Raw genomic sequence first — 17624 nt, 5'->3', positions numbered from 1 at the left:
AAATATAAATATAAATCAGTTCATTTTTATTTAACATTCAATATGTAATATATATATATATTAATTTTGTAACATAATTAAATATGTGCAGAAATAATACGAACTTGTTAAGAAGCGACAAGTATCGAACGTGTAGAAAGTGTATTTATTTGTTTTATTTAAAATATTGTATTGATTCACTTTATCAGCTGAAACTATACGTATACATTTAATTTAACATAAATATATGCATGTTTGTCATATATTTAAGTTTTATTTCATGGTTTCTCATCCACAAAAAACAATTAAGCATAATTAAATATATGCATAAACATCCTGTATTCTTTTTTATTTAATATTTGACATGTAAAATACCTATTATGTTATGTTTACAAGTTGGGCTTTTTATTGAATATTTGTAATATAATATTGAATTTCATGGTTTCTCATCCACAAAAACAAGTCTGTTTTTAATTGAACATAAATAAAAGCATAAATGTAGTTTTATATTAAATTTACATGGAATATTTTCTCGTCAAACACACAAATAATATGTATTTTATATTTTAGTTTTATTATTGGGTTCTCGTCCACAAAAACAAAAACTTGTTTTTTTAAGTGAACATAATTAAATAAATGCATAAATATACGGCTTTTTAATTTAATATTTGATATATAAAATAATTTATATTAAATCTATATTTAATATTTTAATATTTTCTTGTCAAGCACACACATAATATTACGTATTTTATGTTTTAGTTTTATTTGATGGTTTCTCATCCACAAAAACAAAAACTTAATTGTTTGTTTTTTAATTTAATATAATGAAATAAATGCATAAAAGTAATGCTCTTTTTATTTCATTTCCATCCATCCATTTTCTATGATGCTTGTCCTCACCAGGGTCATGGGGGCAGCAGCCTAAGCAGGGAAACCCAGACTTCCCTCTCTCCGGCTCCTTTGTCCAGCTCCTCCTGAGGCGTTTCCAGGCCAGTTGAGATACATAGTCTCGCCAACAATTTCCCGAGGCCTCCTCCCGGACGTGCCCTGAACACCTCTCCAGGGAGGCGTGCGGGAGGCATGCCAACCATGCCTACTCATCTGGCTCCTGTCAATGCGGAAGAGCAGCAGTTCTACTTGGAGTTTGACAGTGCTTCTCATCCTATCTTTGAGGGAGAGGGTTAGGGTTACCCCTACCGAGAAACCTCATTTCGGCCGTTTGTATCCACAGTCTTGTCCTTTCAGTCACTACCCAAAGTTCATGACCATAGGTGAGGGTAGATCGACCGGTAACGTGAGAGCTTTGCCTTTCGGCTCAGCTCTCTCTTCACCACAACGGTCCGATGTAGAGTCCGCATCACTTCAGACGCCGCACCAATCCCAAAAAACTTCATAGTTTCAGTTTTTTAATGTAATATAATAATATACATATACATGTTAGGTTAATTGGAGACTCTAAATTGTCCATAGGTATGAATGTGAGTGTGAATGCTTGTTTGTCTATATGTGCCCTGCCATTGGCTGGCCACCATCCAGGGTGTATATATGTAACAAGTGAATTTCCCCGCTATATATATACTGTATATGTGTTAGATATTCAACAGAATTAAATATGATGATTGTTATTTTATGATATTTTTCATTTTTACATAGATTTTTAATCCATAATTTCAGGCTGCCATGGAGGAAACATCATTGAAGCAAAAAGCAAGCTGCATGTGACCTGGATACACCCCACTTCCTGGTAAACACCTGCTGCCTGTCCTGGTGTCACGCCCAGGAAGCTTGTTAGCAAAAGTCTCTAATGAGAACTGGCGTTCCTCAGCCTGCTCCTCCTGCCAATCAAGCAGCCTCAGTCCTGTTTATCAGGCAAAACAACATGTAGACGTCCGTTTCCTGTTGTTGAGGAGTCTGGGCCGCATCCTGCCAGCATTAAGTCTATTATAAGTCCATTAGAGCTTGTCTCATCTCCTCCATGGCATTAAAGGTCCATTTGAAGTGGATGTTGGTGTTGGTGTTTCCGTAGCGACGCCACCATGAAAGTCACCACTGGCTGCATGATGATCGCCAAGTCACACAAAAACTTCCTTATTTGTAATCCATAGAAATAATGCCAAGTTCGTGTCATTCTGGTTCATATGGGATGCTTTCATGCTCTCGTTCAACGGAAAACACTCAAAACACTTCACACATCATTCCTTGGTGATCATTCCGGCTCCCTGTTGTTGCTGATTAGCGTACCTGCTGTTGAAAATCATCTTATTTGCTGCCAATCAAGCAGAATGACAGTGGAGCGACTTCATTAGGTACACCTGCACAATCTAAACTCATCCAATACAACTATTCCGTCTTTGCAAAGATAATCATGCACACTTAGAATTATGTTGTATTTTGGGGGGGTATTTATTTTACCATATTTGCTAGTGGAGTTTCACACTTTCTAATAGTTTATATATTTCTTTATGTACATACTGTACAGTAATTATATATATTTTTATATTTATTTATCTGGGATCTTTTAAACTAATAAAATAAAAATTACGGCTGTCAAAAATGACGCCTTAATGGCGGTTGTCGACCAACAGGGAGGGAGTGTAATTAACGCATGCGCAACAGAGCACGCGCGCCTCCATTATGACGGCAGACGTCCCCACACAGTCACACAAAGTCTGACGCTCTGTTTGAACTTCATTCTGACCTGAACACATCAACAGCAGTACAATTCCAACACCATATACTGAATGTATCTCCAACTCACACACGTCTCTAGCCGTTCATCCTGGGAACGACACTTCCTCATTGTCATTCGAAGAACGTGAGATGCATTCAGGGACACTCCGTACATCACAAAAACGGCTTGACAATGCACGTGTGTGCGTGCGTGCGTGTGTGGGTGTGCGTAAATAAACAGGACGATAGAGAAAAACATGAAGTGGATCTTCTCATCATTCACTTCGTAGCTCTTAATTCGGATGTACAATTTGCTACATTTAAGTATGCTGGAAAATACACTGAAAACAAGTACATTTACCTTAAATTACGTGATGTCTTTGACACAACCCCTCACTGCTCATAAAAGTTTTAAGTCTGATTCAAATGTTGTGGGGTTTTTTTGTTTCATAAATTTTCTAGAATGTGCCGCGGGCCAATAAAAATCAAGCTGCGGGCCATAAATGACTCCTGGGCTGTAGTTTGGACACCCCCGGTTTAATATAATATAATATGAATTGAATCATACAATAATAATATACCTGTATAATAATATCATTTCATATAATATTTTCCTATCACTATTTAATGATTATTATTGAATCACACGTGAGATTATAATTACGAGCGGTTGTATTAGTCATATTATATATATGTTTTTTATGAATTATTGAAATATTTATCACCAATTAATGATACAAACAAATGACATTACCAGGCGAAGAAGTATTTAATTATTTAACATTAATACACAACGTTTTTATGACATCATTTTACTTTAATCAAATACATCATAAAGCAATCACAACAATAAGAGCAGTGAATTAAAATGATTAGTAATCGGTATTATGTCATATTTTTGCTTGTATTGGGTGTTCATAGACGGCAGGTGTACCTAATATTGTGGCCCGAAGTATGCCCTGTATATTAAATAGCAGTGTACTTTATACCATATAGTAGTCCTGCTGTGTTGCCTGGTTTTGCTAATTGGGGGGCGTTGTCATGGCAACTGACAACTGACAAACACACACGAGGCTAGAAGTGTTTATTGCAATGATTAAAGACAAACAATATGGTGAATGACAGGAAGGGGAAGGTTGAACGCGGTGTTAAATCTCCCATAAGCGAGTCTAATTGACATTAATGCTGTTTCTCGGGCTGTAAATCATTAATATGAACTAATATATGAGTCATGGTATTATCTGTGCGAAATGAACACAATAGCAGCCGTGTAAATGTCATATGGGAGGGGAATATCTTACGTTTTACAAACAAATTGGCTTCCGAAATGCCACCAGTCAGAGAAACAACTATAGATGCAACAACCGTAATGATCGCATGCGGTGATGTGACAGTACAGTAAGCGGTATTTCCTTGGCTAAACTGCTAAATGGGATTTTTAAAAAGTCATTTTATAGTTGGATTTCCACATTCAAGCAGTGAGTGCCGTCTTAAGGCAACCTCAGCTTTTGTGTTGCCCCCGCTCCCCCACTCCCGCCTTTGACGTCTTGTCAGCGGCTCATTGTCGGAGACATTTTTTATTTCGTTTTGCGGCTTGAAATGACATTTGCATTCACCGAAGAAGGACAAAGGAGGCAGGCGGTAGAATGGGAATAAAAGAGCAAATGTCACTGTTCATGCAGCAGCCAGCAAAAGGAAGATGACGGATTGTGGAAGGGGAGGGAAAACAAACCCTGATAAACGTGCAAATTAGCGTTAGCATTCCAGCTAGCGTGCTAAACCAAAGCTTCATAGGGATTCTTTTCATTTTTGTTATATTTATCACACCCTTTGCATCTGCACACTTGGGAGTGGCCTTTTATTGTGGCCAGCCCAAGGCATACCTGTGAGGTGGATGGATGATTTCGGCCAAGGAGAAGCGCTCACTGCCACACATTTAGAAGCGTTTGTAAACAACATGTTAGAGAAATACGTCTTTGGTGCTCATCTTGGAGTTCAGCTCAAAAACAAAAGGGTTGCGTTTATATTCTCATTGAGTAACACACAGATGAGGAAGAGCTGAGTATTGATGTAGTCATAAATTATTTTTTATAATAAAAATTAAACTAACGTAACTTAATAATAACAAATGAATACAATATTTTGCATATCATTTATAGAATTTTTAGAAATAATATAACTATTGTGAAAATAATATGGATTATTTTTTATTGGCCAGTGGGGCACTGCCCCTGTGCTATACTTCAAGAGAAAGCATTTTTATTGCTTTTTTAAAATATAGTATAAAAACCAAAAAAATCGAATCATTCATTTGAATTGAATGCAATAAAATAATTGAATACAACTAAATTTGTCATTTTAAAAAGGTAGTAAATTAAGCATTTAATTTTTTTAAAGTCAAAATAATCCACCAAAAAAGGTGCACAAATATTTATTTTTTTTTCTACTGTTGATTAAAGTCGGAAGTGTGAAAAATACACAAACAAGATAAACATCTTTTATTGTAATCTGTAATTGTTAGAATAAAGTTGTTAATAAATAAACTGACAACTCTGTCATAATTGGCTGCGAGGAAAATGTGGTAAATTTAAGATTTTTTTTTTTAATCTATCATTGTGAAAAATCCAGCAAAAAAGATGCACTTATATTTAATTTCTTATCCATTTTTCCAGTAATTAAAGCTCTAATTGTGAAAAATCCACAGACAGAAATATCTACCAGTTAAAGCAATAAAGGTAATAATTTGAGTGTTTTTTTTTTAATTCAAAACAATCAACCAAAAACAAAGTTTATTAAATCTGTAACTGCAATAATACACAAAAAACTTATTTTCTTTTAAAAATGTAATAGTTAAAGTAGATCTGTTGCAATTGGGGTCAGGATTTTTTTTTTTTAATCTATAAATGTGTCAAATCCACCCGAACAAATGCACTAATATTTCATTTCTTGCCATCTTTTCTGTCCTAATTCTGTAATAGATAGAATCAAGTGGCTTGAATGACAATTCTGTCATAATTGGGGTGGCAAAAGCATATGGCAAATTGAAGATAAATGTCATATTAGTGAAGACGCCATTTTTTTCTTGAATTAAACCTGCAATTGTGAAAAATGCCCAAAGAAAAACAGAAATACCTTCCAGTTTCTTTTTTTGTAATTAAATATATGACGTATGAAAAACCGACAAAAAAAAACAAAAATTCCTTCAAATTCCTTGTTTATTACTTTATTTAAATTTCAAATGACGTTTATTTGTAATTCATGATTAATTCATTATTTTTGTAATTACATCTATGATCTATGGAAAATCCAAAAACAAGAAGAACACAGCTAACATTTCTTCACATTTTTTGGTATGAGTCAATTATTTTCCCAAATACGTGCACATTACTGCCACCTGCAGGACTGGAGTGGAACTAACTTAGCCACATTGGCCAGATGCTCGTCCTTCCACTTCCTGCTGGCTTTAGGAGCATCCATGCTTCCTGAAGAGCGCGTAGAGGACCTTCAGGGTGGCAGCCACATCCTGAGAGACCACGTCTACAAAAACAATTTCCATGTTAAGTCTTTATTTACAACGTGAGCTACACAAAAAAACACATTAGACGGTGACTTCATCGACATGTGCTTGTCGGAAGACGTCTTCCTGCCATTGATGCACTCAGCGAGTGGAAGTGACGTGAACATCTAACGCTGAGCTTGTTAGTGAGCGCACTCCATCATTGCAACGATGCCGCTGATGAAAAAGACGCTGGAGATGATCTACCGTACGTGGAGATAAATGCTGCCTGTGCACGTCTGTGACTGTGGATCCATGGCGCACTGCGCTGTGTTCTTCTTAAAAGCGTCCTTTCTCACCGTGTGCTTCAACCGTGGACACCCGTAGGCCCAAATCTCTCAGGAGGCTCAAGGCCAAGCTCACATTGTGCAGCTATAAGGGGAACACACACACAATACATGAGTACATGCAATACAATGCTAAATGCCACACAATTAAAACCTCTCCTCTGAGTAAGGCCATACCATCTCTTCATGGCTGACGGGGATCAGACTGAAGTCAGAGAGAGGAATGAAGAAACCTTCCAGTTGTCCAATCAGCAGCAGCAGAATGACGCCATCAGAAAACTGCATAGAAACCAAAAAAAAAACATGACACAGTGCTGTTATGTTTCCTGGTGCAAGTGTACCTAATGTTACGACTCATGTTTGTAACCGTACCTGATTGTCCAAATCCGACACCTGCAGACCCACGCTGGCCATGGTCTTGTTTACAAAGTGAAGGATGGCCTACACAATGGAGAGACAGATGTGTTGTTCTACCTGAGGCTCCCGACAAGGAAGATGATTCATTTTCCACTCCATCATTTTATTCCCTCTGGAGCTTGCTACAAATTGGCACCTCCGACCTTCCTTCCTTCCTCCCTGCTCCTCCTCCTCTCGTTATATACCTGCTTCACCGCCGTGACCTCGTGAGCCTCCAGCTTCAGCAGATGCTCCATGGGATCATCTCCTGGGAAGACGCTAGATTATAAGGTGTCTTCTTTGTAAAACAAATGTTGTCTTCTTTACAGTATCGATTTAATAATATTTTTGGAATCATTAAAAACGTTAATTATTTACATTTAAAATATTAACTGTTTTTATTCTGTTTTTTAAATAACTATTGTCAAAAATATATGATTTTTATTACTGTTTTAATTGGCCAAAGGGGTCCTTGGAACTGTGCGCCACACAATCTGCCTAGCAACCAGTGGCAAAGCAGCCATATGACAGGAACACCAACAATTTGAGACATTTTGGTTGATCCTCCTTTCCCTGCTTTATAGTACAATAAAAAGAATTGGGTTTTTTATATAGTATAAAAAACAAAAATGATGTTTTATAGTGTTTCAGATTTAAAGAAAAAATATTTTAAATGTATTATTTACAGATTATTTATTTAATGATATATATAAATGCACTCAAACCTGTCTTAGCGGCCACCTGTATATAACGGCCACCTGCCTATAGCAGCCGCTGAAAAATCCCCCGCAGAAAATTTACGTGTTATAGACCCTGTGTATAGCGGTCACCTATCTAACGCGGCCAGCGGCCACCCATTTTGTCTCCCTTGGTCAATATCTGACCGCATATAGCGGCCAAAATGCCAACTCAAGCAGAAGCTTCATGCACGAAAAAGTTTAATTTTTCAATCAATGAAGGCGTCGTGTGTAGACTTTAATTACTGAGTCCTAGCTCAGTCACAATCATTCACAAGATCCACACAAACTGTTAGTTGTTCCACATAAAAAAGCCATCTTCTTTGGAGCTTGTTGCAGACAGTGACACCGTTTATTTCCTGGTGTGAGACAATGTGCACTGGTCAATACTGTAATGCCCCTTGTTGTGGGGAAGGAGAGACTCACGTCGCCGATGCACTTTAATGGCTTTATTAACAGCGGAGGACACTGCAGGACTTTACATCCACGCCAACATAAACACACTTCCCAACTCTCTCGACATTCACAGCGAGCACTGAGCCTAGCTCTCCTGCTCGGGACGCCCACCGTCACTTCCTGATGAACTAACGCTGTAATGACACTCTGCCGTATAAAAAGTAGCACAGCTTTGTTCTGTGGGTGGTGTAGAATAACAAGCCTAGTTGTTCTTTACAACTTTTATCTGCAGTCCCACAGTGCCCTCTACTGGTCAACATGTAACAGTATAATTATATGTATCTGCAAACACAGCAAGCTTCTAATCACAGACATGTTAATATGTTAATAAATTCAAAATGACCGCCAACCTGTCTATAACCGCCACCTGCCTATAGCAGCCACTTTTGCCGTTTCCCTTTAGTGGCCGCTATAGACAGGTTTGACTGTATTTGTATATAATTAAACATTTAACTAAAGTAAATTAATAATAAAAATAAATAAATACAATATTTTGTATAGTTATAGATTTTTAAGAAGTAATATAACTTCTGTAAAAAAACATTTTTGTATAAGCCAGCCTGGCACTGCCCCTGCTCTATAGTCCAATAAGACCTCAAGCTGAAAGCAACTTGGGTTCTGCAGCAGGACAATGATCCAAAACACACCAGCAAGTCCACCTCTGAATGGCTGAAGAAAAACAAAGTGAAGACTTTGGAGTGGCCTAGTCAAAGTCCTGACCTGAATCCTATTGAGATGCTGTGGCATGACCTTAAAAAGGCGCTTCATGCTGGAAAAGCCTCCAATGTGGCTGAATGACAACAATTCTGCAAAGATGAGTGGGCCAAAATTCCTCCACAGCGTGTAAGAGACTCATTGCAAGTTATCACAAACGCTTGATTGCAGTTGTTGCTGCTAAGGGCGGCCAACCAGTTAGGTTTAGGGGGCAATCACTTTTTCACACAGGGACATGTAGCTTTGGATTTTTTTTCACCCTTAATAATAAAATGTTTCATTTAAAAACTGCATTTTGTGTGTTGTCATTGACTAATATTTAAATTTGTTTGACCTGAAACATTTAAGTGTGACAAACATGCAAAAAATACAAAATCAGGAAGGGGCAAACACTTTTTCACACCACTGTAATATAAAAACAAAAATGACCTTTGACAGTGTTTCAGATTTAAAGAAAAAAAAATACGTATCTTAAATGTATTTTTAACAGAGTGTTGGTTTAATAATATATACATTTTATAGATAATTAAAAATAAAATTTGTAATAATAATAACAATACGTAAATAATACAAATATTTAGTATTTTGTATATTGGTTATTCTAAATAATATGACTACTGTAAAAATATTTTGGATTATTTTTATTGGCCAGTGCACTGCCCCTGCTCTATAGTCCAATAAAAAGCATTTTTATTGTTTTTTTATATATCGTATAAAAACAACAATGTTTTGGGATTGAAATAAAAAATAAATAAATTATTGGACTCACTCTCAGTGGTGCTGAGGGCTTCTGAGTTGGCTCCACTTGTAAAATAAATGTACAAAACAAAATTACTCTCATATCCCTCAGTGGGGCATAAATGTTCTCACCTGGCCTCAGTTAGGACTTCCGTTTGAACGTCTGATCTGATTCCTCTCCTGCTCACCTGCACAGACATTCACATCAACCAACAACTGTTTTTAGGTGTATTCTAAAGGCCGGCGGCACCGGCTTACTTACTTCCACGACCGCAACTTGAACCTTCACATCAGTGGGCAGCTCCACTTCAGGCTGGAAACGTCTCACCATGGCGACCAGCAGGTGAAGAGTAGCCAGAAGGTCTTTTTTGTGTATGACTGAAAGGAACAGCAGAATCCACCTTCAGAATCCCATTAGGAAATAACCCGAAATACCTCAGCACCTCCCTGGAAAGGTTACGTGCAGTAATGAGGCAGCGCAAACATGAAATGCAATAAAGAAAAGACTTCCGCACTAAGTCGGGCTAAATTATTCCAAAACAACAATTAGCTTTACAGGAAAAGGGTCAGCGTTTATTCAGCGGCGGCTGCTCTTTCTATTCACTCTAATTGCTTCTTTTATGCAGCTTTGCAATGCAAGTGTTGCTGGTGTGTGCCTGCTTCATTATACAGGCATTTAAGAAGCTATTGACTCTTCTCACAAAGGATTTAGTAGAATTTCATGCAAAAATCAAAACACTGCACTCAGTGTTACATAGTTTGCATGTTAGGTCAAAGTTCACCAGGAAAGGTCTGAAATCATGTGATCACAAAGCACATCAAGTCTCGTGTCATATTAAAGGGCTTTCTAGAGCTATAATTATTTCATATTTATTTATTATTTCTCACTTAGAATGAGGATGTAACGATCAAAGAATGAATCATTTTTAAATATATGTTTTTTGCTTGAAACTTAACTTAATGTTGATGTCGACAGGAATATTTCTCCAGTAATATTCATCTGATTGTCTTCGTGGTCAACTTAGTGGACATGTAGGAGCTTGCTAGTTAATAAGTTGATTCAATACGTTGGTTATTACTGTCAATTGATCTTACCTTCAGGGAGGACACTGAACATCGGTTAATACGATCAAAAATCTTGTTGTCACAAACCACAGCATGTCACATGTCATATTAAAGGCCTTGACAAGGGGAATGTAGATATGCAATTACTTTATCAAAATGATTTGATGTGATGATGTAAACATCCAAAAAATATTTTTTTCTCGCTTGAAAAACATCAATGTCCGACAAATTAAAAAAAATCCTTGACCGTTTCTGTATTTTTTTTGTTTGGTTTCCAGCTTTTTACAGGTAAAAGTTTCAATTTAAAGAACGCAGAAGTTGTCACGTACAAAAAACAGTTTTCCTTTATACGGGTTGAGTAAAACGGTAAAAAAAAAAAGTGGAACAAAACACATCAAGTCACATGTCATATTACAGGCCTTGATGAGGACTTTCTAGATATACCATTATTTTATCTGTATAAGTTGCTGTGATGACATAGGGACCCAAAAACCTTTTTTTCTTGTTTGAAAACCGTCTCTACCTCCTATCATTAAAAAACAAAAAAGAAAATGTCCATAGTTTAAAAAAAATATGTTTTAGTGCTTTGTACAGAACAAACGTTCCTTAAAGGTGACAGAAATTGTCACAGATTACATTTTTTTTCCCATAATAGGATCAACGTTTTCAAGTAAAAAACTGTAAAATTGTAACAGATCACTTCGAGTCGCATGTCATACTGAAGGCCTTGACAAGGATTTTGGAGATCTCCAGTTATTTTATCGGTATGATTTAATAGCATGACGTAATGACCCAAAAACACGCTTTCTGCTAAGTTTACCTTTCAGAACTGACTATCGCTGTCAAAGTGTTGCTGCAGTTACATAAAGATGTCATAAAAGCTGACATCACCGTCAAGATGCTCGACTTGTTTGCAGCCAACATTTGAGCTCCTCAGTAATGCTTCACAATTTGGTGCAAAGCAAAGAGCAGATCCAGCTGAGGTTGCCAGAAGAGAACATTTGTCAACGGGCTGCTCGGGAGGCGGAGGCCCAATCTTTCAGTGTGACTCACGGCTGACGTCCCACTTTGTGTCCTGCTGGCCCAGTCTCTGGTCCAACTCTTCCAGGACCACTTCCAGCTTGCGGATCTGAGCCGAGGCGGTCAGTGCGATCTCTTCCAAGGACAAGTGCACTCCGGCCAGCCTGGCTGCAGGACGCGAGATCTTTATTATCATCATGTTTACATGGAAAAATATGGTGGGCCATCAAACACTAACCGTATGTTATGTTGCAGCTGTACCTTGCATTTGAGTATTTACCCTCAGAGTTCTACACACAAAATACCATAATGACCAATAAATAAATTCCTATTTTTTTTGCAGATGTAATTAAAAATGGCTGACTACATATGATGCATTAATATTTTACTTTCAATAAATTGGCATCATTTTTTTTTTTACTTTATCAGCATGAGTTGTTTTGTGTAGAATTTTGAGAATGTGGAATAATAAATTATTGAACATTTTGAAAATGTATTAAAACTAAAACAATTAAGTTTGAGTTCACAGGTGCATAAATAAAGCTGCAAAACTAAAAAGCAATATACATAATACAAAAAATTATTTTTTAAAAATCATGGTCACTATAGAAAATTTTGAATATTTTACCATTTTTTTAAACCAATTAAGAATTTTATATCAATTATAATTAATATTTTTTATTATATATATATATATTGTATATATATATATATATATATATATATATATATATATTGTGTGTGTGTGTGTGTGTGTATATATATATATATATATATATACACACACACACACACACACACACACACAGTCAAACCTGTCTTAGCGACCACCTTTATAGAAGGGCCACCTGCCTATAGCAGCCACTGAAAAAATCTCCCCCCAGCAAATGTACATGTTATAGACCCTGTGTATAGCAGTCACCTGTCCAACGCAGCCAGCAGCCACCCATTTTGTCTCCCTTGGTCAATATCTGACTGCATATAGCGGCCAAATTACCAACTCAAGTAGAAGCTTCATGCACGAAAAAAGTTTTGTTTTTCAATCAATGAAGGCGTCGTGTGTAGACTTTAATTACTGAGCTCAGTCACAATCATTCACAAGATCCACACAAACTGTCAGTTGTTCCACATAAAAAAGCCGTCTTCTTTTGAGTTTGCTATTTCCTGGTCAAACATGTAACTTTAAGAGCATTTGCACCAAAACATTACCGCAAAGTAGGCTGGGAACAGGACGTGCTCCCAGCGACGCTACAATAAAAAAAAAAAAAAATGCTAGCATGCATGCGGCAGAGGGAGCAAAACTGAGTTCGGTTGTACTTAACTGAAGTATTAGTGCTGTACAACTTTTATCAGCAGTCCGCAGTGCCCTCTACTGGTCAACATTATTATTTTTTTTTTCCCCTTTTTTTTTCTCTACTGGTCAACATTCACACTGGACGCCAACCTGTCTATAGAGGCCACCTGTCTATAGCGGCCACTTTTGCAGACTCCCTCTAGTGGCCGCTATAGACAGGTTTGACTGTGTATATATGTATATATATAATTTTATTTGTTATTTTATTTATTTATGTATTTATGGGGGGAAATGTGTGCACAATTTTACAAAATGGCATATAAATTACTACTACATTTAATTTTTTTCCTCTAATAATGAAATATTTTTATACAGTATATGTATAGTTCAAATATTTTGGATGAAAAAGCACTGAAACATTCGTCCATATTAGAATGTTTGAACAAAAAAACAATACAAAATAATTTTAAAAGTCACTTTCATTGTGGAGGATTTGGAATATTTTGCCATTTTTTTAATTAATTAAAAATCACATGTAAATTACATTTTTTTTTAAATAGAATTTTCATTTTATTATTATTATTTATGTGGAAAAATTGTGTGCACAATTTTACAAAATCACATATAAATAACTACTGCATTAAATTTTTATATTGTTTTTAATGATGACATATTTATACAGCATACAGTTTATGGGTAGTTAAAATGTTAAAATATTTTGGATGGAAAAAGCACTGAAACATTTGTCCATATTAGAATGTTAGACTACAAAAATAATATGCTAAATAATTAAAAATATATTTTTAAAATCACTTTCGTTATGGAAAATGTTGGATATTTTGCAATATTTTAAATTAATTTATAATAAAGAAATAATAATAATAATAATTTATATAAGTCAGAATAATTTAACAATAATGTATAATAATAATATAATAAATTGTAATTTAAATTTGTTATTTGTTTGTTGTTTGTTTGTGGCGGGAAATGTGTGCACAATTTCACAAAATAAATTGTATAATAAATAATTGAGATATAACTACATTTAATTTTTCTGTAGTTCTTAATATTGAAATATGTGTGTGTGTGTGTGCATACATACATGTAGTTAAAATATTATTTAAAAATGATTAGGGATGTCCGATAATATCATCCCATCGATATTATTGGCCCGATATTAAAAATGAAATAAAATAATTAAAATCAAATAAAATAAAAATGTGATATCGGTAGATATCCATATTTTTTCCCGATAATGAAAACCGATGTTTTAAAAATGCTGGACATTTTAATATCCACATGGCCCGGATGACACCACAGTTGGTTCACATACAGTGCAAGCCCACCTCCTTTGCGCTCACCAACTTTTTAGGGTAATATTACTTTTCATCCTCAGTGTGTGTGTGTGTGTGTGTGACTAGGAAGAATTGAACGTGTGACGTCACCCAGCAGGTGATGAAGGACCAGGCCGTCGTAGAGGTCCTCCTCCAGACTTCGGACCACGATGTGTTCTGCTTTCAGAGTACTATTGATCCAATCCAGCAGAGCCTGGTGAGACAAAACACATCCATGAGCGTCACATCCGCGCTACGCTTTCATCTCTCTGCGTGAGAAGCCTCCCTTTTCCTTTTCATTCCGCTGATAACCGTTCACCGTCTGGGACAAGATAAACAAACCTGGGCTTGATTGAAAATGACGACGCGTGCAAAAGTCACATTTGACAGCACATGAAGCACATCGACTTCTTTTATTTATTCTTCTTCGCTATCAGAAGGTGTTTGGGAGTCTCATCCAGGAGAGCCTGTCAAGCTGAGCCCCCTCGCCCCCACCGTGCCTCCCATCACCCCCCGTAATGATGTTCATTAAAATTTCAGCCGACCTTCCACCTCTGTCAAGCATCGGGTATTATTCATGCACTGTCAAACCTATTTCTCTGCCCGGCGTTTATCTCCAGCTGAGGATTGCGGAATTAAAGCTAAGCAGATTTGTCGTCTCCTACCTCCTTCAGCTTGTCCAGTTTGGGGTCTTTCAAGGACGCTGGCTGGATCATCTTCCTCTTGTCGGCTGTGTAGAGCACAAACACAAACAGTACATTTGTTTGTTGTTCTTCATTTGCAAGGTAGCCTAATGGTCGCGTTTTTCTAGCTGCTGTAGCTCTTGAATTATTAGCAAGTATAACAGGGGTGGGCCGCATACTGAAAAATCAAAGGATGATTTTGATATTTGTATCAATTTTTTTAGTGTAAAAAGGCCCAAAAAATACATAATTTATTTTATTTGTTATATTACTTCTAATGTTTATTTTTAAATGATAAATTCTAATTGCATTAATTTATTATATACAGTATAATAAATATATATTATTTATTAATTATATTATTTATTATGCTATTTTTTATATATTTTCTTAAATTATAATACAAATGTAGTAATTACAGTTATATTTAAATTATAATTACATTTATTTTTAAATATTAAATACAGTCAAACCTGTCTATAGCGGCCGCTGAAGGGAAACGGCAAAAGTGGCCACTATAGACAGGTTGGTGGCCATTTTGAATTTGTGCGCGCGCACATGTTCACAAAAATTTAAAATTTATGTTTAAAAATAATTTTTAAAATTAAATCAAAGAAGGTAATAAAATTATAAAAATATAAGTAGCGGAGAAATATTCTAAAAAATTAATTTCCATCTCTGATTTTTTTAAATACAATTTTAAAAGCAAGAAATACAAATTTCAGTGAACGAGCCTGAGGAATGGGCTCTCGCAGGATGCGCGTGAAGCAGCCATGAATGGGTGTGTGCGTCAACAATTGAGTGCGGAGGAGGTGCGAAGATCGTCGTAAACTAACAATACCATCGCTCCTTTCTTATTGAATGGGCTTCTAACCTCTAATTAGTCGGCAATTAAGTGATATTTTAGATGTTTTATTCAGGTGTTTTGGCCATTTTAGAATCTATTCACGGCATTGCAAAGTGGGAAGATTACCATTTTGGCCGTCATTGAATCTTTTCAGGGCGGCATTGCAAAGTAAGAAGACGGCTTTTTTATGTCCAACTAGGACTCAGTAATTAAAATCCACACACGACGGCTTCATTGCTTAAAAAACGCAACTTTTTCGTGCATGAAGCTTCTGCTTGAGTCAAGTGGTCAAGGATAGCTAAGTTTTCCTTACGCTTTCTCAAGCACTCCAAGTTAAAAAATGAACGTATGTCTACCTTCCAAGTCACGCTTCGCCCTCTTTGCACTTCAAACTAATTTCAATGAAAATTTGAGACGTAAAATGAAAGAGTTGGTTTTCTTTGCATCTTCTAAAACACAAACAGACCCTGGAAGGTTTCAGCATCCACGCCGTCTTCCTCTTTGTCAGCCTCCATAGCGCCCCCTCTGTTGCTACTGGAGACAAACGACATTAGCATGTTAGCAGGAGGTTTTAGGAGGAAATTGTACAAAATGTTTAACCGTTACATGAACAAAATTTGAATATTACCAAGCAAGGTAAGAGCAGCTGCTGTGTATATTCGGGCTGTCAAAGTTAACGCTGTAAGTTTTATGTAACGCCACTATTTTTTTGGATGCGCGCACATTCTGTTTGACCACACCGTAGCGTGAGGAAATGCTTCTTTCTAGCTGCGATTAATTATGGGTTAACTATGGACAAAAGTGTGATTAATCGCGATTAAATATTTTAATCGTTTGACGGCCCTGATAAGAATGCAACAATATTTACAGATGAATTATTATGAATATTTAACTACACTTTACATAGTAAATAGCATTTTTTTTAAAGTTGGATTTTAAGACCAAGTGCAACCTCACTCTCAAAAAATGTGGCAATCTCACCAATAAAGCTTACTATTTTTTTCAGGATAAATTGTCTTCATAGGACGCATAGGAGAAACGTTTTCAAGTGTAACAAAAAAAAAACGTTTTTTTTTCTACAATTTTGCATGACTTTTTGTTGTGAATATAAAATCTTGGTTGCAGTAGTGGAGGCTTGTCTTTGTTGTTGTTGTTTTTTGCTCTGTCAGGACTTTTTTTTATTTATTTTTTTTTACCTTGCTGCCATAAACTGTTTTTGAGAAATGATTGACATGTTTTGGCTATGAAAACAAAGAAAAAAATGACATCAGGTCAAAGGTGACCTTTAGAGCGAGGAAAAAGAAGCAACTCTTTTTCCACTCTCTCACACAGGAGCATGAACAAAAAAGTCACCTTTGAAGCCTCTTACCGTCGACGCTGTGACTCACGAGGCCTTAAGTCCACAAAGCGCCACAGCAGTGATGGAAGAAGAAGAAGAAGCTGTTGAAAATATAAAATGTCACCATGTCGGAAGCGAAGCGGAGCACGGCAGAGAGGATGTGGTAGCGCTGGTGCTTCCTGTTCTTCTGTTTTTGTCGATAGTTTCCATTCTACTTACGTGACCACTCAAGGCTGCCTTTTCCATTCTTCACGAAAAAAATAGTACAGTTTTAATTTGAATCATTTCAGGTAAAATAATGACAATGAATGTTTAAAAAAAATGCAAAATGAATGAAAACAAAAGAAAATGAAGAAATAATGCTGAACGCGCGAAAATTGCCATCAATTGACGTGATTGATCATAATTTAAAATGGAAGTCAAAGAATACATTAAACGTTCAAACATATGTTCAAAATCGTGAAATAAAAATGGAAATATTAAATACAGTACATGAAATTAAGAAT

At 36.2% G+C, this 17624-nt stretch overlaps 1 protein-coding gene across 5 annotated transcripts; it reads right to left on the bottom strand.

Moving 5' to 3' along the window:
• Window positions 1-5858: 5858 nt before the first annotated feature.
• parvg (parvin, gamma) lies at window positions 5859-17601 on the bottom strand. Of its 5 annotated transcripts, none has more exons than XM_054775750.1 (14): window positions 17133-17601; window positions 16246-16313; window positions 14915-14979; window positions 14361-14463; window positions 11655-11789; window positions 11493-11579; window positions 9799-9914; window positions 9669-9724; window positions 9568-9602; window positions 7098-7159; window positions 6868-6936; window positions 6673-6774; window positions 6508-6580; window positions 5859-6189 (listed from the first exon to the last, which is right to left on the bottom strand). In XM_054775750.1, the coding sequence occupies exons 2-14, from the start codon at window positions 16292-16294 to the stop codon at window positions 6116-6118; spliced, it is 1026 nt and encodes a 341-aa protein (XP_054631725.1). In that variant the 5' UTR covers window positions 16295-16313; window positions 17133-17601; the 3' UTR covers window positions 5859-6115. The 5 variants fall into 5 exon arrangements, with proteins under 5 accessions (XP_054631725.1, XP_054631724.1, XP_054631723.1 ...); XM_054775749.1 differs by having other exon boundaries at window positions 17149-17601; XM_054775748.1 differs by lacking the exon at window positions 17133-17601 and having other exon boundaries at window positions 16246-17125.
• Window positions 17602-17624: the final 23 nt, after the last annotated feature.

Source organism: Dunckerocampus dactyliophorus, chromosome 5 (genome assembly GCF_027744805.1).
Source record: "Dunckerocampus dactyliophorus isolate RoL2022-P2 chromosome 5, RoL_Ddac_1.1, whole genome shotgun sequence".
Lineage (NCBI taxonomy): Eukaryota > Metazoa > Chordata > Actinopteri > Syngnathiformes > Syngnathidae > Dunckerocampus > Dunckerocampus dactyliophorus.
This window is presented reverse-complemented; position numbering and strand designations above follow the sequence as displayed.